This window comes from Gambusia affinis, linkage group LG08 (genome assembly GCF_019740435.1).
Source record: "Gambusia affinis linkage group LG08, SWU_Gaff_1.0, whole genome shotgun sequence".
NCBI lineage: Eukaryota > Metazoa > Chordata > Actinopteri > Cyprinodontiformes > Poeciliidae > Gambusia > Gambusia affinis.
In genome coordinates, this window is record NC_057875.1 from 12,380,450 (window position 1) to 12,401,232 (window position 20,783).

The 20,783-nt window shown below is 39.3% G+C and overlaps 2 protein-coding genes across 2 annotated transcripts in view; one reads left to right on the forward strand and one right to left on the reverse strand.

Annotated features, from left to right (window-relative positions):
• The window catches only part of LOC122835268 (transcription factor Maf), a 48,050-nt gene extending 40,523 nt beyond the window's left edge, over window positions 1–7,527 (forward strand). Inside the window, exon 3 of the mRNA XM_044124167.1 lies at window positions 7,397–7,527. The gene's annotated coding sequence lies outside the window, so the exon portion shown is untranslated. The remainder of the gene's footprint in view (window positions 1–7,396) is intronic.
• wwox (WW domain containing oxidoreductase) overlaps window positions 7,343–20,783 on the reverse strand; it is a 150,813-nt gene continuing 137,372 nt past the window's right edge. Inside the window, exon 9 of the mRNA XM_044124166.1 lies at window positions 7,343–8,531. Coding sequence (XP_043980101.1) covers window positions 8,340–8,531 — 192 coding nt within the window. The 3' untranslated portion in view covers window positions 7,343–8,339. The remainder of the gene's footprint in view (window positions 8,532–20,783) is intronic.

Here is a 20,783-nt window from a genome sequence, read left to right on the forward strand (position 1 = left end):
GCTGGTTAAATAGGTTAAAAAGAATCCTGTAAAAATGTCACACAGGATCTTAGAGGTGCTTCTCTGGAAGCTCTTCAGAAGCCATATTGTCATCTAATAGTACTTTGGGTATCTTTTTGTTGGCGATAAAGAAAAAAACTGTGTTTTCACAGATTGTATTCAGGAAACTGTAATGAAATTTAAATTTTTTTCTTGAAAATCCAAATCTGATTTGTTGTCTGTTATGTCTACACAACTCTCATTCAGGTAGAGTCACTTTTCTTCCTGACTGATTGAAAGCTCAGAGTTAAATAGTTGTAGCTGAAAGCACTAAAAATAACTCTTTAGAAAATAACTTGGAACTGGATGGAAAAGGAGTATAAAAACCCTGAAGTCAAACATTGAAACTCTCAGAAATACACAGTGGAAATATTGATGAAGACTGTCTGATGACAAAAAAGACTGATGAAGAAGTCTAAACTCATGAGGTCAAACTAATTGTTTTCTATACTTGTTGGTCTTGTTGTTTCATGTCTAAAAAAATCCTTCACATCTCATGTCTTGTTTATCTGTTTGCGTGCACTGGAATAACCATTTATCATGATAGATGGCATTTTGTAAGAAAATAAACCTTTTTCCATTGTTTAAACTATTTTATAATATAAAAGAAATCTTCTGCAATAAAAAAAAACACTCAAGGATGGTATTAGGAAAACATGAAATTATTATTATTAATTATTATTATTATTATTATTATTATTATTATTATTATTATTATTATTATTATTATTATTATTATTATTATTATTATTATTATTATTATTAACTATCATTTTTGAGTATTGTAATGCTGGTATTGATTCCCCTTTTTCATCGTCATGTTGTCTTCATCACTTTCGGTTTAGCTTCTTTGTCACTAATAGGATCAGGTGTGAGCCTAACAAACTGGGAAAGTCTGTTCAAACGGCCAGATGTTGCTGGCAAGCAGAACTCAAATGAAATATAACAGCGTACAAAAAATAGCATCAAAAAATCCTTATTCAAGCAGATGTTGATTAAGATTTTGTGATCCCATTTGTTGTGTAGATGTCTCTTAGAAATTAAAAATAAAATTTTTTTTTTACCTTTTTGAAGTTTTCCTATTAGATATGTAAAGTCTGAGAAAAAGCACACATGGAAGCTGTATGAACACAGGAAGTGACACAGTAACAAAGCTGCAGTTGGAGGCTTAGTGTGTGGTATAGCAGGTTACGGGTCATTTACCAAGGCTCAATAACAACCTTTTGCAGCTCCTGCCACACCTGGTCACACAAAATAACACTTATTGTCCTCTGAGAGCGTGCACTGAAACCCTCCTTTCGCCCGACGACGGCTTCGGCAAGAAACACCGCGTCCCTGCTCTGCTATCTTGCTCATGACAGATGTATTTATGTAATAGTTTTGATAGGTATTGATCTGCACCGCGGAGCCAGTTAAGAAACGGAGAAAAATGAGATTTCAAAATCAACATGGCTGCATGGGGAGTTTTGTGAAGATGATGAGTGACAGAGAGAGAGAAAAAAAAAACATAGTGAGGCGAACAGAAGAAGTGAGTTGCAGCAATGGGTGAAGTGATTGTACAAAGTTTAGAATCACACAAAAACACACCCGATTCGAAGCCGTATGTAAGATGCACCTCTTTGCTCCACTTTTGTATGTGTGTGTTTGGATTGGGATGACCGCGTGTGTGCGTGGGTGTGTGTGTGACCTTGGCCTGGCCTGGTGGTAAAGTGTGGCGTCAAGAGAGTCAGTGTGTGAGCAGTCAAGCATTTCCCCTCAGATTAGCAGGCTTTATTACTGCCACCAACCACTGGTCTGACAAATCCTCTTATTTCATTTACCTTCTTCTGCCTCTACCGTGTTCTTTCTTCTTCCTTTATTTCCCAAAAATCTCCCTTCCCTTCTACTCTCGCAGCTCCCCAGCAGCTTTGCATACTTCATTTTGCATTTACAGTGTAACAGCCCCCGTTTCTATTTGCTTGCACTTTTCTTGCCTCCTCATTGTCTTTTTCATCTGCACAGCTTTGCTGTTACCCACACAGTTCTTTTTCCAGTGTTTCTCCACTCAGCCTATTGCTCCACTCCGCCCTCGCTCCCTCCTGCCTCTCTATGGTGTGATGAATCTGTAGACAGGGGCTAATAATTGTACTTCAGCCCAAGTGCTCATTTTTCTTTGTGTTTGAAAGCTGTGACAGGCAGGGGCTCTTTCCCCCCTTTCTCTGCCTCCCCCAGTCCTTCTCTTCGCCCCTTTCTCTTACCTTTTCTTTCTATCCTCACACAATAGGTGAGTAAAATAACTCAGGGTTTACAAGGTCACGCTGTCTTGTAGTGAGGACGCACTGGGGATTTGGAGCTGGAAGTATTTCCTCAAAGGCACTGTGTTGGGACTTCAATAAAGAAAAAAACAGAAAGTTATAGATTGCACAAGCAGATCTACAGGGGAAAATAAGTGCATTTGATTGGAAATCAGTGCATGCCAGGAATCTGGATTCAAATACTGCTTCTAAAGCCACTTATAAATGACCAAATGAGAGACTGAGGCAAGGTAGGGAATAAAAACATCCACTTTACCACACATCACTTTTGTGATTTCTTGTTTAAGAAGTGAGTGAATAAGTAAATTTGCTAGATTTTCAGAAAAAGGAGAAATAGTACATATTTAGCATAAATACATGCAGAACAGCCAATTTTGGTAAATATGTACAAAAAAAATTAAATAATCTTTTATTATCCCATAATTTCACATTAAGAAATATGGAAAAATCCAACTCTTAATTCCCAGGTGAAATTATAGCTAAAAACCAAAGTCAAATATGTGAACACTGATGTTTACCAACCTACTATGTTGTGGGGATTTCGTTTTCTCTGAAATGCATTTTCATGCATTTCTTGCTAATAGTTACAGTGGGTCAACATATGTGTGTGTGTGCTTAACAGAAATCTTTCATATTAATTTAACTGTTTTTTTTTAAAAAGAGTCAAAGAGAGGAAGTAAATGATCCTGTTACTAGAAAACCTACATAACAAAAACATGCAATGGTGGTCACAATGACTCGTCCACCTCTTGCAGCAGATTTTACACGTCCCTAAATATAAAACTTTGATCAATAAGATCAACTTTAAAAAACAGAAATTTAAAAGGAGCTCTACTTTTATTTATTTTAAAGAGACTGCTGAGAGTAAAAGAAATGGTTGAACTGGTGATTTTCTTAAAAATAAATTTATATGCCTACACAGAAGGAACATACTCAAATTAAAAACTGGACTTTTCAGTGTCAAATTATGTTATAGCAATAAAATGAAATATTTATTTTAAGGCTTTTCGAGTGTTTTTAACAGAGGAGAAAATAAACGGTGAAAAAAAAAAAGCTTTCTGTTTTCTTGCATTTTAGTAATCTAAAAAAAAAATCTGCAATATAGATAACTTTTTTTCATTATTATTAAACTGTGCTAATCAATTCCAAAGTAGGTCCATGGAGATGCTTGAATTACATTATAGTCTTGCACTCCAAATAATAATAATAAAAATAAAAAAAAATCTGCAAGCAAAGCACATAGTTAGATATTGAAAGAAAACAATATTTTCATTGACTCACATCCAGCGATACTTTATGAAAATTGATCAACAATTTCAATCCTGGAGCCATCTTCAGAAGGACAAGATGAAAAGACAGCGCAAGGGAGGTGGGAGAGCAGAGAGTAAGATTTTATTGCCTACTGTAGTAAGATGGTAAAGTTCCTCTTGGCAGATATTTATTGGGTTAGTTGAGTCCGGAGAGAGCTTTAACATTGATTGTGATCATTAAATATATCCGCTTGAAATGGCAACATGGCATTCCTTCAGTCAATGGAGCCAATAGGAGCAGAACAAAGGCATAATCAAATCAATCCTCTCATAATTATTCTCTGAAAGGTGGAATTAATCACAAGAAGAAATAAAAACAATAATGGAAAATGAAATGGTGTGTCGTAAACAATTACTGCCTAAATTGAAATAAACCCAGTGAAGGGAGAGAAAAAAATCAGCTGTAAATCCAACAAATTAAAATAACATTTCAGAGTATATTGGTTATTTGGTTTACACTGACTTTCGGTTATTATACTGTTGAGCAGGCTGTGTTATTACGGGAGAGAGCGATAAAGGGACAGGGGAAATGAAGAGGGAGAAACTAGGAAATGATGTGGTGTGGAGGGGGGAGAGGGCGAGTTGAGTCTGGGGTCAAAGGATCAAGGTGCACCTCTCATGAAAGCCATGATTCTCTCTTCTTCCTGCTCGCAGAGAGGAAGTGTAGCTTATCGATTAGCTATCAGATGATTCCGATACGGTCTGATCGATAGGATGAAAGCCAGGCAGGACCCTCCCTATCCACTCAGGGACCCACCCAGAGATCTGCGGTCGCTGCACTGCAGACCACCGCAGACATCAAGCTGTTTGTTCACCATCAGAGAATTCTCCTTTTGTCTCCTGTCCAGTTAAAAGCTTCCTGAAATAAATTTCTCTTAAATGAGCCAATAAATTATTCAGGCAGTAGTCACACACAGACATGGTAAATAGAAAGCACATGGCAAATTCTTCATTTACGTTGCCTTGTGAAAGTATTCATATCCCTTGAACTTTCACCAAATTTTTTTATGTTGTAACCACAAACTTCATTTTATTAGGATTTTATATGAGATAGACCATTATTGTATAGCAGAAGAAAAAGGATGAGTTGATTTTTTTTTTTGTTTTTTTTGTACACATGTGTATTTGTATTTACTCCTTCTTTTGGTATCCGTAGATGATATTTGGGGTAGCCAACAGCCTTCACTGAATCTGTGTTCATTTCAGTGGTAGTTTAGGAGTTGATTAGAGACCAAACAGATTTATAAAGACCAAGAAACATGCTAGAGAGTTTGAGAGAAAGTTGTGGAGATGTTCAAAGCAGGATGAGGTTTTGAAACATTATTTCAAGCTTTGAACATATCATGGGGCATTCTTCAATCCATATTCTGAAAATGGAAAAAGTTTGACACAATTGCAAAACTGTCAAGACCGTCCGCCTGAACTGACAGGCCGGGTAGAGCGAGCAATAATCGAATAGGCAACCAAGACACCAATGGTAGCTCTGAAGGCGCCTCTGAGATCTACAAACAGAACAAACATTCATCACAATCCACAGATCTGGCCTCAACGGAAGAATGATAAAAGGAAAGCCATTACTGAAATAAAACCACAAGAAGACTCATTTACTTTGGTCAGATGTCATCAAAATTTTCGCATGGGCGTCAAAGACAAGCATATCTGACCGTAATGGCCCCATAGTAGTGGCAGCATCATACTGTGGAGAGGCTTGTCTCCAGCAGAAATAGGAAAAAAAAGTTAAAGATGATCGGTAGATGAAAGGAGGTAAATATTGAACATATCGAATGAGAATAGTTTATAGTAATTCAAATCAAACCATATTAATGTGTTAAAATGACCAAAATCAGAATCCAGACAACGGAGGCTCTGTGGAAAGATTTTACAATTGATGTTCACAGAATGTTTCCATCCAAAATGACTGAGCTTGAACTATTTACAAAAGGTGAACAACGATTTCATCCTCCTCATTTCCAAAGGTGGTGCAGACATACCACCAGGCTTGCAGCTGTGATTGCAGCAGAAGGTGATTCCAGGGTGACTGGATGCAAAGTATCCATGACATAATTTTGAGATTATCATTTGAAAATTCAGAGAAGTCATGTTTATTGCAAAATATATAAAAACATTCGAGAAGCATGAATACTTTTGAAGAGATGTACCGTCTTTATGCTATCGCTGTAAGACTGAGCACTAAAGAATAAGAATAATACACTTAATCAAACAACAGGCCAAGTGTAGGTAAACAACATGAAGGTCTGTCTGCCAGGGGTGAACCATTTTGTAAAATCATCCCCCACAGAGGTTCATGTAGAGGCTCAACAATCTGCAGGGTTAAAATATAAACTTTTACATCTATTTTTAAAATATTCATAAAATGTTAAGAGCCTAATCAGCACCATGGACAGCACTCATCTAATTTTTTTTCTGTACAGTTTAAAACTACAATAGTGTTCAATGGGACTTCATTCAGCTAAACTTTTTCCTGAGCTGTTCTCTAAAATGAAGTTGTCATTTGGAAAAAACTTGATTACATGTTTTTATTTAATTTTCAGGTGCAATCCTAGTTGAGTCATAACCAGGGGAACTTAGTGAAATGCTTTCTGAGTTAAATCTAGAGTGGGAATGCGTCAGATGCTGCTGTGCTCTGACGTGGGTCCAGTGGTGTGAAAGAACAATGATAAGACACCTGCAGGACACAGCACCGCTGCAGGGTGCTCACTTTTCCTGGAATATTATTTGCTTCAAGTGTAAAAGTATTTGTGCTTTTTTTTTTGTTTTTTTTGTTTTAAAGGGGTTAAAATGCATTTAATCTTTTTATCTAAAAATGACTTTAGTTATTATTATTATTTGTGGTTTTGTTGATCTTTTCACTCACTTATTTCCTCCTAAACAACTGAGGATAATAGTGCCATTCTACCTTTAATTTACTGTCAGACAGTAACTGCAATATATTCCAAATTACAGTGACATAAATATTTATTCTGGCCTAGAATGTGAAACAATGTCACATACTCTAATTTGTTAAACCTCGTTTACGCTTTTAAAAAATACCATTTTATAAAAGCAGACACAAAACTTGCAATTTAACAAACTTGAGAAAGACACAGTCATGCATAAAACTGAAGTAACATAAGTTTGTTCTAAAACTAAATGAAAAACTGGACGATGCCATGTGTGTAAGCTGATCTACAAATACATTTATTAATTATGGCAAACTATTTGAAATCTGGGGGATTTTAAAGTAAGAAAATTACCAAATCATGTTAACTTCAGTATTAATTGCTCATCAAAACTCGTTTTTTTAACTTCCACGGTAACAAGGCTAATAACTAGATGGAATCTACCACATGTAAATTTGTCTCTTGTCCCTATATTTTGATAAGAAGATAATTATCTAATCACTTGAGATGCAGGTTAGAAACATAATATAGTTCTTTTGAAATGATTTTCACTGAAAATTTGTGTGTGAGGCTGTTTGTATGATTGACTGATCTGTCCTTTCAATACATGGTGTAAAATCTTCTGTGTTAACACAGACCTTAAATCTAAAGATTTAATAATGTGATTGCTTGCATCTAATGTGTACTAGAGTGTATAACACTGATATATTATTCCTCACCTTCCTACACAAATATCACCCACTAACAGCCTACACATGAACGTAATTTTAGAATTTTGTATGAAAAACAAGAACATGGATTTGTTGAATGTTTTCCCATGTTTATTTTTTTCCCTTTCTTCTTTTAATTTCAGATATTATGACACTGGAATGCTGTTTTATGAACAACCTACGGCACCTGGACTGCCATGAAGCACAATGTCTCAAAAGCGACTCGCCCTCCCAGCGGCTTCAGGACAACCCAACCCAAATACAGAGGCTCGACACTAAAGATTACAATTTAAAAACAAAACAACAAACTGAAATCGCAAATTCTCGTACAACAGCAAGAGGAGACACAGGGAAAACGAAAGATCCTGGTATTTGTAAATATGACTCTTACATAGTGGTAAAATATCATTCCATAAATCTCCAAATTGTAATTCAGATTTAGTACAGAAACTAAACCATCCCAAGAAGAAAATTAGGACGCCCTCTGCAAATCAGGTGGATGTAAATACTGTACAGACAACAAGTAAGGACACTGATAAAGATTAAATTATTGCAGAATAATGTAAATAGTCATAAGACACATACCTCTAGCGTGTTTATATATTCGTAAGGGTCCTATGCTCTCTACTTTTTATTTCTCAAACAGTTAGACTCCATATCTCGGCAGAAATATCTGCACCAAAGTCTATCACCAAATTGATACAAAGACATTCAATTGGTAGATGATATTTCTTATATAGCGCCATAGCTGCAATCCGACTCTATGCTTACTCATGAACTTTGTGTGGTCAAAGGGTTACAAGACGACAGGAGATAAAAAATAACTATTCTTTCTAAGTTCTCTACTTCCTACTGTAAAGTAACAAAAGAAAGTTACACCTGAATTTAAACTGTAAATGAAACCCCCTCCTTACTGTGTATGTAGCGTGTTTTAGCCCTGTAGTGATGTGACATATCCATGCAGACCTCTGCGGTTTGGCAGTTTTTGTATAGTGCAGTCAGAGTCTTTTATTAAGTTCACCCCCAAGTCAACATCAACAGCCTCCTCTTTGACTTCTTCCTCACACCATCCTGGATCTCAGTCCGTTAGAGGGACTGGATCCCGACTGATGGCTCTGCAACCAGGCGCTCACTCAGCTCCCACAGGCCGGCGGCGCTGCTCAGATCCTGGGCTTGGTTGGACGGCTGGCAGCGGAAGCAGTTGTTGAAGTACATGCCGCCCAACCCCTCCAGCTCTGGGGCCACCGCGCAGTACACCGTGGTGGCGGCACCTTGTTGCTGTAGACGGAAAAAGAAGGAAAGAAAGAAAAAAAAGGACACAATAAGTGGCACTGAGACGACTGAGTTGGGTTCATCCTGCAGGAGGAGACAAAACATGGAGAACTCATCTACTCGCACACAGACATTCAGAGGTGTCCTGTCCAGAGAAAGGCTGAAAGGCGGATACAAGCAGCATCCAGACATCTTTTATGAGATAAACGCATACATGCAGGGAGTCCGGAAGAGGAGACAGCAGGACTGAGTGGCCACAGGAAAAAAATAAATAAAAAGACTTTCACACACAAGCTGTCTCACCCTTCTCTCAGCCCATGAGGACTGCCTCGTATAAACATAACTGTACATATATCAGTGTACATATATTTATTTGTTTATTTACTTCTCTACCTGGCATGTACAGCACTTCTGTGTGAAAATTCCAGATACACAGACACAGTGGGAAAGGGTAAAAGCATCTCCAGTCTGGATGGGAATTGCCACTGAAAATGCAGCTTTTATGTAAATAACACAAAAATAGGTTTCAGTGGAAATGAAGATGTATATTTTCACACTATGTGTACAGCGGTGGAACCAGGCTTTTAAACTTAAATGTAAGTGTTGGAAATTATGCAAGAATAATTCTGTATCTTAGTTATAAGTCAGTTACTTATAGAAAAAAAAGAGCATTTTTTTCCTGTAAGGACACACACACACACACACGCACACGCACACACACACACCAGAAAGCTTCTTCACTAATTTTCTCTAAGTACATTTATTTATGAGCATCATAAAGTCTTAAACTCAGAAACTCACAGAGTTTTATGTTGTTTCTGAAAACTGAAGGGGTGTATGGGCGCAACCTGCTAAGTTTTCTAACACACCATGTCCTTTCAGGCGGTAATTAGCGGGGATATTCTTAGAGGTGGTGGTGGGGGGAGAGATTTCTGTGACATTTGAAAATGAAAGTTGAATAAACACGTCAGAGAGAATTACACACATAACCCGACTGCTCAAAGAGGGATCTTTCATGTTGCGGCTCCGGCTAAAAGCTGCTGTGACAGCTTCCCTGCGAAACACCCGAGGCTGGAGACGACTTCTGTACGACCACATGAAATGGCTTGCCCACTTTATCTCCCGATGAGAGTGATGAGAGTTTTAGCACAGAGCACTGGCACGCACCGAGACGAGCCCATATGTGCAATAGTCAAACACGCAGATATATACACGCATGCATAATGGAGACGCGTTACATGCCAACTGTTTGAACAGCTTCATAAAGCAGCTGTGAGCCTAATACACATGAAGTGAAAAGATTCTGTTTTTAAAAATAAATATGTGCAAAATGCACATGCAATAAACAAAACAGGAAGAGGATTTTTTTTTTTTTTACTTATTTAATCAATAGAAACAAACTAGCTCACAGACAACCCCCTCCTGTAAGTTGTGTGTTCAGATCCACAAGGATGCGACCCCACAACGTTGCAGCACTAGCAGCAGCAGACCGAGCGTGTTTGAAGCGGTGTGTGATGAGCGAGCTGGTAAACAGCAGATGAAACGGCTGCATCTCTCTGTGGGCCGCTGTCTGTCTCACCTGCCAGCCAGGCGATAACTTCGTCCACGTCACATGTCACCATATCAAAGCCGCTTAAATGCCAAGCAAAGTCTCTGAGTTACAGGTTCACAAGCGCTCGGTCTAACTCATCTCCCTCACCGAGGGCATCTGATTTAGCTCGTCTGAGAAGCAAAACCGCTTTCAAACTTGATAGAGGAGTCCGGCGCTGCAGGGCTTTGAGTTGCTGACGCACCTTGAACTCGGTTGGCTTTCTGAGCGCTTAATTACCAAACACTACTACAGCAACAATTTCAAATGAAACTTTTAGGATCTGGATTTTACATTCTTTGGAAAGCAAACCCAGAGTGCAGCAGTGCAGTTCATGCCAGATAAACTATTACATAGACTGCTTATACAATCTTCTTGGTGTTTAGCTCAGCCCCACACCACTTGATCTTGTGACCTCTGTAAGAGATAAGGCTGATGAGATTAGGCATTAACATGCTTAGCCACCCACCACAGCCATTTATCATTGTGTATGTGCATTTGCCTATAGGATAGGTAAGATGTGTGTGAGGTAGAAGTACGGGCAGCATGAACAAAAATCTTTTACACTTCTTTTTGCACAGAAATGCATTCCTATGTGCATTTATGGCACACGCGAGTAACTGCTCATGACTGAAAAGAGAAGAAAGACATGAAGAAATCAAAACAGAAGGTAAAGAGTAGCCATTTCTAGCACATCTCTAAGTGTAGATGAGGTCTGTAAATTTAGCAGACTGCAAACCTTCGGTGTGTTTTTATCTTCTTCAGCTAAATGTTAATCATTACCTTGTGTAACTACAGTACTTTTCTGAGAAACATCCTTGGTGTTTTGCTCTTTTCCAACAAAAGCTGTGAACTTGAACTCGAGATCAATTCAGGGAAGGTTTAAAGCTGAACAAATGAGAGATTTAAGATTTGTGTAGAATAGCGAGAAAAAAAAGGTTCCTCAATGAAAAGACCATTTTCTGAACAAGCAGCCTGCTGACAGCTGACAACCTAAAACATTTTACTCTGGTCACCCCAAATAATTTCTTCAACAGATAAGAACAAAGCTTTAATTGCAGCTGAAGAGTTACAGCAACATGCAAAAGTATCCACATCTCTTGAACCTTTTTAATATTTGTCATTTTATAATAACCTTAAACTTTAATGCGTTTTTCTTTGATAAATTAACACAAAGTTGTATGGAGAGAATATGTGAATATGAGTTTTTAGCTCTGCCAAAAATCCTCAAATTGGACCTTTACTGGTCATTTCTGACACATGAATTTGCTTTGATCTGAACCAATCTACTGTAGCTCTGGGTTTATGATTTGGGGTTCCTGCCTCTTTGCTGAAGAAAAGCATTACATTGACATTCCCATGTTTCACTATGAGGATCATCTCCTCACGATGATGCCCCAGATGCAATTTCAGTTTTACCACATCAGTAACTTCTGATGGTAATTGCTTGGATAACATTTTATTTATGGATATCCAAGTAAAGCGGGCTAAAACCAGTGCATGTTACTTCATCAGATTTTCAGATTTGCAATTTTTAAAATGTTGAAAGTCAGTAATGTGACAAAATGTGAAAAACATTCACATTGTGAAAAGGTATGTGTCTTTTGCAAAGCACTGAAAGAAATTAAGTTAAATATGCTGAATAAAATACAGTTTGAACATCTGGAGCATTACAATGAACCCAACAGTTCAGAGTCTTAAGTACGTCATCATACGCAAAGATTAATAATCTAAGGACAGAAGACAAAGTGACAGAAAATGTGCGCCCAAATGAATCCAAAAACTTAACAATATGCAAAAGCAGAAGATAGATTACAGCAAGACAGCAAACCAAAAGAGTAGGATAGAAAAAGACCTGACAGCAGGTTCTGTGTAAACTACTTCTGTGAATATCTGCTTTTTGTGGATAATAAACGCTGTTACTAAGGAAATATACCCTGCAGTAACAGTGTTTTTTTGGTGAGCAGTACAAGCCTGCATTACCGTTGAATTCAGCACTATAGCTGTGGAACAGCTCTGGGACCAGATCCAAGTCTTCCAATCAAAATATTGACCCAATATCCAATAACCTCATGTCATGGACTGGCAATAGAAATGTCCTAATAAAGCGTTGAGCAATAACTAGAAGTCATACTGAGTGTATTCGCAAAGCAAAAAGGTGCACGGGTAAGATGCTTTGTCGTTAAATAATCAGTATTCTTACATTTGCCATGTTTCGTTTTGTCTCTTCGTCATCAGAGTTGTACTCAGCTGTACAAGCTTTCTCTGGCCCTATGCATGTGACCCCTTTGACCCTTCACATCTGTAGTTACAGCATTGACCTCTCCCTCCGACCTGAGTGTAAATAAGCCATCTCTGTAGAGCAGTCTGGTTTTGGCCTGTACATACAAACTTGTAAATACCAAAGTCGATGCATGCGGAAAACCTTGCAGTTCTTTCAGGTACTTTTATAATCCCTAAATCCTCACATAGCATGCGCTGAAAGAAAAGTAAAAACAAAAAACGTAGAAAAAAGGTAAAAGAGTTAAATAAAAAAGGTAAAAAAAATAAAAATAAATAAATAAATAAATGAGTTGATATTATTGTCAGGCAATATCCTCTCTTGGACAGTGTGTGTAGAGTCTTCCTGTTTTCTTACTCCTGTGGGTGGTTCTCTTCCATTGCCTGTCCTGTGTTTCTGCTCACCATCTGTGTCAGTTGTTGTCAAGTTGGCATTTGTCCAGTGGCGAGGGTTGAGGCAGAGGACAGAGAGAGAGAGCGAGAGACACAAGATAGGGGCGGCTTTTAACAGCTGACCCCTGTGATGGCACTCCAGTTCAGCGGCAGCACTAAAGCTGGCAGAGCGATCCATGCCTACGACGCAGTTTTGGAAGCTGCTTCATGGCACCAACTGCAGATCATTACAGCAAACGTCCATGCTTGCCATGTCAACGCCCGTTGCATATGCAGTAGGGAGTTTTTTGGGTTTTTTTATGAAAACTTATTTTGATCTTGGCAAGCTTACAGAAACAATAATCAAGTGCTGTTTTCCTACTTTTATTCAAAATCTGAATAAAAGTGTCCTGAAAATGACATGTTTTTTCTCCTCATCAACAAAAAGGAAATTCTAAAGTTGGTGAAATAAGTTATTTTCTAACATTAGGTGTAATATGGCTGCAGTATGTGTTAGTTAAAGCCATACCTGGTTTTCAGCCTCAGTGGAGGGTTTAGGAGGAGTGCAGTTTTTGGTTCAGCCCTCTGCCCGGCCTCGTGGAGTAGCTACCCTCTAAGTGGGACTCTGATCTGATTGTGATTCTGTTTCAGGAATGTTTTTTATTTTTTTCTCTTTCCCAACCTGTGATGTTTAAGATATATGGAAGTGTCTGATTTTTAATCTGTGCTAAAGATATTTTACATTTAATAAATAATCACTGAAAGCAAACCTAAGTGCATATCCATGTTTGCCTCAGCCATGGGAAGCCCTCTGCAAGCTGACAGCTCAGCTGAGCGTGCCTGGCCTTGCTGTGGTAGGAATCCTGGGTAATGCGGTCCCCTCTCAGATAAACAAGCTGTCCATCCATTCAGCTTGCCCACTCAACCAAGATGAAAAGAGATTAGCACTCACAACACCTCCACACACACTTTAGAAAGCACCCTGACACTCGGCAGTGAATCTGAGGCGGCCTCGGTGACCCCGACTGTGGTACACCAAAGATCAGATTAGGATAGCATGTTAGCACTTTTGGTCAGTGTGACTCAAAATGTTTCATTTTTTGGGTTCATGCTTCAAAAAAGTTTATAATGAAATTCAAAATATTTAGAATTTGCTTCATGAAAGCCAGACACTTTTGCAATCATTGAATATGATTGAAATCAACATTTCTTTAAGCTTTCTGAGGACAACATTTGTGCAGGTGGAAAATTTCAGCCAGGTATGTTTTTTAGGGAATTAATCTGGCAATGTCGTCGTGAAACCTGAAGGGTGCATCATTTACCCTACAAAAAATAATCAGGAACACAGAAAAGGCCCAACATGGTCGGACCAAAGTTGAACCGTCAAAGTGTGGTCTTGTGGTGTTTCAATGTTTGTTTTTACACAAACTTTTCACGGTAAAAAGACACACAGAGCCGAGCTCCTCATCCCGCTGCAGTGCACGTCATTGTGTTTTACCACGTGTGCTGGAAAAGTTTGCCAGGGGGCTTGTGACAAGAAGAAGCCGACGACACGAGACTGAGAACAAAACAACGTGATTTTTGTCACATAGCTACAACAATGAGAACTGATTTTGACAGTTCGGCTTGACCATGCAGAGCCCTTCAGTATACACCCACCGAAGACAACTAAAGGGATTGACTTGGAATTGGGACTGAACAGCTGTGCAGCCTTAAGAAAACCACTGCTTAGTGAGACTAATCAGGAACAGATCGGACTCTTGAGCAATAGAAGGAGGTCGCTTGGTCAGATGAGTGCAGAGTGGTGGGGAAGAGCAGAGAGCAATGCTCCCATCATGTCTACATGCAGAAATACATTTGTGATTTGCTAGAGGCAATTTGACCAAATATTAGTATTACTTTTCTTTTGGTCCATAAGGAAGCGCCTCAGTCCCTTTATTTACCTCAGCCAGCCCCAGAACTGGCTTGGTCAAAAGCTCAAAACCTCTTCATCACAGGTCTCCCCAGTGATTAGTCTACCTCCGGTCATCTGTATGGACTAAACTATATTTCGTCTGTCCATTAGCCCACAGGCGGACGGCTAATACTCACCTAAAGGCAGCACGCTCCCCTGAGGAGCATTAAGGGCAATATAGAAGGACCAGCCTCCTCCCACCCGCATGGTTCTCAGAGCTTTACTTCATCATGAGGTTCAATCTCTCTGTCTGCCTGCCTTGCCCTTCTGCATTTTAGCTCGGCTCCTTCTTTTCCATCAACTATCTCCAGATCCTTATTCGCCTGCAGCCCCATCTCCCCTGGCCCATAACTTACATGACCGGGCATACCGTGTTTCTGTAACAGAGGTCTCAGGGGTAAACGATTACAGTATGACATCTTTGAGGTAAATGGATCCCTTTCCCTGGTGTCCCAGATCACAGATGAGCCTTGTTGCCAGTCTTCATTTCTAGGCAAGCGGAGTGATGTAGTAGAGGATGAGAAAGAGAGAGGAAGGAGCAGAGGGGGAAACTCTGCAGGAGTGACAGGAACACAACACAAAGCACCCCCCACCACCACCTGCCAAAGCACGATTACTCTCCCTTTCTCTCTGCGGCCCTCTACTTACCCAGTTTGCACCTGATAAGATCAACATAGTGTCAGTCATCAACAGCCTCCTGCCACACGGTGATTGTTCATCTGTTACATGCGTGTGGAAATGTGCAGCCCAGTGCGACATTGCTGCATACATTTAATGCACCCCCCCTCCCCCCACCTCCACCACCACCACCACCGCCACCCCCACCATCGTGTTTAAGGAAACAATAGAAGAGGAAGTGAGAAATGAAGTGGAGGGAATGCAAAGGACAAGAGGAGGAGGGGAACATTAAGGAGACAGAAGGGACAAAGAGAAGGAGCAGAAAAGCAGGCAGGAGAGAAGGTAAGGGCGACAGGACACAAGGCATCCAAGGGGAAAATGATGGGGAATCAGAAGGACTTGCGCAACGACTGTGAAACTATCTCATTTTTATCCTGAGAGGACTTCCAAAGGGATACGCACAACCTAATTATTTTCCCCTAATAAAAGCAACATATGCTAAGACAATAAAAGGCCTTATTGGACACCTATTCATTAAAAAAGGAACAGTAAAAAGTGTGGGACTCTGGCGCAGGGATTAGCTTTTAAAGGGGCTTTTTTTTTTCTGCCTGGAAATGGCCTTAGTCCTCCTTTAGGATTTCCATATGGGTGCGTAGCCCACCATAAAAGATCTGAATTATACATGAAGAGGACTGGCTGCTTTATTGGCTGTGATCTGCCTTTTCGCTCTCACCTAATTGCATCAGTGCAACACACCTGTATATGAATGCTACCAGGCATGTAGTTTAAGGTCAGGGATTTTTCAGTTGTAAAGTACATATAGCTAATGACAAGCATTCAGCAGCACCAAGATAACCTATAAATCACAAAAGTTTGTTAAGATAGTAACATGCAGTTGAAATAAGGCATGCTGGTGACTCACGGCTGACAGTTTGACACGGTGAAGTCATTACTCCATATGGTCAACGTACTGTAACTGTCAGTATATTTCTATTATGAGCACAGCAATGCTGTCTGTGTGTCGGTATGTGAGTGTGTGATGAGCTGGTGTAATAGGGCCACACACAGGTGTGTCTATGCTCACCTCTTCACTGATGCAGCAGCTAATTGGTCTCCTGCGGCAGCCTGACATATTCACACACTGAAAATCTCTCACACACATACAGAGTCAGGTGTGTGCATCGACACATACAGGCAGCGCAGTGTGCAATAGATATATCCACATATACGCAGACTGTGTAAATATGCACAGACGTCCAAACATAACCACGCGTATGCCTACATTCACTGGCAGCCCGTAGAGTGTATCTCCGAATCTACTCATTATCACAGTGCTGACTCTGAATGAAGGATGACACCTCAACAGAATGCTTCTGCTGTACATACAGCTGCTTTAAAGGTGCAAGTAAAGCTGTAAAAACCACCGACCACAAAGGAATACTGAAATAAAACACGCATATTATGAGAGAGGACGCACTTGAGAACCAAACACCCAAGAGCTGCATGCAAAAATCCTCCCCCACACACCGTTAAAGCACAAACTAAGCTGTTTTTCTTTACTGTATAATAGCGGAGATGATTGGAGCCGTCACTCAAAAACATGCACTCAGCAGTGACAAATACTGAGTATACAATGTCAAAAAATTTTATTTTAATCTATAATCGCTATACAGTAAGTGCACAAACTTTGAGAAGAAAGCATCAAGAGTATGGTCAGGTAAATGTATTCAATGGAGACAAAAATAAACATCAACCAAAAACAAACTCTTTGAAAAGTTGAAAAGGAAAATACAATCCATATACAATCTTTCAAGCACAATTTGTGTCCTTTAACCTTAACATCTGAGACAAAATATGTAATTTTTCAGAACTTTGAGGATATGTTCACTGAATCTTTCTGAACCTACTGACTACACTGCTTTCAGTAACCAAGTTCATAATGAAATAATTCATCATAAAATACTTTGCCAGGTTCTCCCACGCAAATTTACAAGGTACTTTTGAAAAGTACCAGAAAACAACCTCTTACATAGTTCTGGGACAGTTTCTATCCAGTAGGGTCCAGGAGAGTACCTGTTGAACTGCTGAAAGTATCTGGTGAATTCCCAAATGTAACCTCAAATTTTCAGAAAACAACTTGTTAACTACCAGAAAATAACATCTAAGTTATATGGATAGTGCTTGGTATTTGTTTTCTAGGAAAAAATGAATATGTTCAAATAAAATATTCAATAAGTCCTGAAAAAAAACTTGATAAGTTCCCCAAAGAAACTTCTAAGTTCCAGAAAATCCATTCGAGAATTTAGGAAAACCAGTACATTTTCCAGAAAAGCAACTGGAGAGCCCTAAAAAGTACTGGCTAAGTTCCAGAATGCATTAAGCAAGTACTTCATGTACTTTCCTGGAGAAAGTGGCAAGTTTCTGAGAAGTATATACTGGACAAATTCCTGAGAGTAACCTTTTAGTTTGTGAAGGTACCAAGTCGATTCCAGAAAAGAAGCTAAAGGAAAGTACAGGCTGTGTTATGTGCTACACATTTCTTTATTCACAAACTTACTGTATGTACATATTTCTTGTCTAACCAAGGTGGCTGGAAAACACCACTTTCAGGTAATCTAAATTGCTCAGTTACTTCCTTGAAGCACCAATTCTCCTGCCACCCGTTTCCTCATGGTGGGGGCTGAGAGAGAGAGAGAGAGACAGAGAGATGTTCTGTTTTAAATAAGAAGGCAGCACTGGCCCATTAAACTCTGATAGTAATGATATTAATTTGGCAGGAACGTGTCATTTTCACAGTAGAGCAACGAGCTGAACTGTCATTATGCACACATATACACATACAGAGAGACAAAGTATTCTTTCATTCGCACACACACACACTCTCTCTCACTAACTCATCTTCTCTCTAACACACACACAAACCAGCAGCACGTCACAGGAGAGCAGCTAGCAGTAACGTTATGAGAGTCTGAGAGATCTGCTAATGGGAAAGATTAGTGTGCCCTTGGTCAAAATGGTTACAGTGGTGTAACTTATATCTATGTCGTCAGTTCACACCTCTTGTCATCACCTTTTACACCCTGAAAGTTGTCCAGTTCCTTTCCAGTCTTGTCCCCTATCCTCACTGATTCCAGCTTTACGTTTGTTTTATTTTGTTTGTAACAACCAGAAAAACCCTAAAAAGTAGCAACAAAGTGAAACATCATCTAATTTTTTAGCCAAAATTGATTTTGTTCAGTTAACAAGTCCAGAAGTCTTTGCGAATCATCAAAATTAATTGCATCTTTAAGAGCATAAAATGATTAAACAAGATCACAGTAAAATATTTGAACTTACTTTATTATTACTAATGTTAGCATATAATTTTCATCATTTTTTAATGAAAAAGTACCTCAGAATTATTTCTTCCAAGGAGCTGAACCTCCTCAAGCAGTTTTAATGGACTTGAGCAACAGCTGTTTAGACCTTCCCAGATTAAGATGTGAATCAGCTTCACGACTGCACAAATCTGTCAAAGTTGGAAAGGGCAGATTAAAATTAGAACTGTGGGCACTTCATTGGTAGTACCTTTTCATTAATATAGGCTTCATGTTTTGTTACATTTCCAAAAACTGTCAAAAATGACACATATTGACTGTCATACAATAATACAATAATATTCCTGCACATCTTCGAGTTTCTAATTTTGTTCAGTCTGCTAAGTTTTTTAAAGGAAATTTGTACTTCAAGTATTGTTCGGCACGAACATAATTTGTCATTTAGCACAAGCAAATGCTGAGCAATAGTCTCACTTTACATTACCCACAGAACTTTTTGTATTTATTTTTAAAGAACAAAAATGTTTGTCTATGAAGTACATAAAATTGTTTCTTTCCTAAAGTGAGGCAGATAATTGTATTTGACTATCCTAATTACATTAGGCCACTTTTATGTCAATGACGATGTGCTGTGCGTGTGTTTGTGGCATACTGTTCTTGTGAAACTGTGTGAGTGTGTTTCTCTGTGGGTCCATGCTGACCCCATCTCGGCACTTCTGACCGGTTGAATGCAGGCTGCATAAATTAGTGCTGATGCTCCGCGATGTAATTATGCTGCTGTCAGGATGGCCCCTCTACTCAAATTCATTTTAATAAAGTTGTTCTCCAAGGTTACCAACCAGGGGTCACCTTTTGTGTCAGTCCCTATGGATTGCACCCACAGAACATCCTGAAAGTCTGTGGTCGTAATACTGTAGCACTGAAACATGACTGGTCTGCACCTCACTACACAAACACACCTCCCACCGGCCTCAGTCACTGGACTGAGACAGGTAGCACAGGTAAACTGAGAGGTAGAGAGACAAACAAGAATCAAGGTGTGGGTACACTGACTCAAATTAAATGGAAAGAAGAATAAGTTGTGTGGGAGAAGAAGCTAAAAACGTGAAGGAACGGAAATTAGACAAAAAGAATAAAAAAGAGTCAGAGAACAAGGGTAGCTGGACAAAGAGAGGGTAGCAGAGTGTCTCTCTTGGGCAGATGGTGGGGTGGATTCTCATTTGTCCTGGTACAGTGTGTGTGTGTGTGCCAACACTAACCTCCAGGGCAGGGCTGCAGCACAGAACATGCTCTCAATTAGCTGGTAACATAGACAGAGGGAGAGCCACAGCTTTTGTAATGCACAGAACAGTTAAACAAACAGGAACAGCGTAAAATGCTGCGACAACAGCTGCTGCACCACTCACACAAATTAACAATTTCCAGTGGCATGCAAATGCAACGCAGTTATTGTCGGGATTGGTGGAATAATGAAACTGTTTTACTTCTAATGACACATTATATACATGTGTTCAGAAATGGATGGATGCATCATATCTCTACAGTGATGAGCAGCAGTGTTGTAATTCTTAATACAATTTTTAATCTGGTGTTGGATGTTGGACTTTGTGCAGTTAGTATCCTACCTGCAGCTTGAGTTATTTAGTTTATCAAAACTCAGTCACAATCGCAGGGAGGGTAGGGAATAATGTTATAAGTGCTCTGCATTCAGACTCCATATGACAAAAACTATATCTGAAAAACTTAAAAAACACACACACATAGGTAAATTGCATCCAATTATCTTGTGGCATTGTATCAACTCATTTTGAAGCAAATGATAAAATTATGTTATGACTTGATTGTATCATATTTGTTTGCAACCTAAGTTTAGTCATTTTGTCCGATTCCCCTTCCCCTGCATTCACATAGTGTGAGGAGGTGTTACTGTTCAGAGTGGGTCGGGGTGACTTTGACTGCCTGTGTAATAGTTACAGCAACACGCTTTGTTAGCTGCAGGTAATTTATGGTTGAACTGGCCAGATAGTCTGATACAATCGGCTGACCCGACTGTCTTTACCAGTCAGGTCCAAAGACACAGAAGAAGGCTCTATCTGAGGAGGGAGAACAGAGGCTCTGAGAGGGAAAAG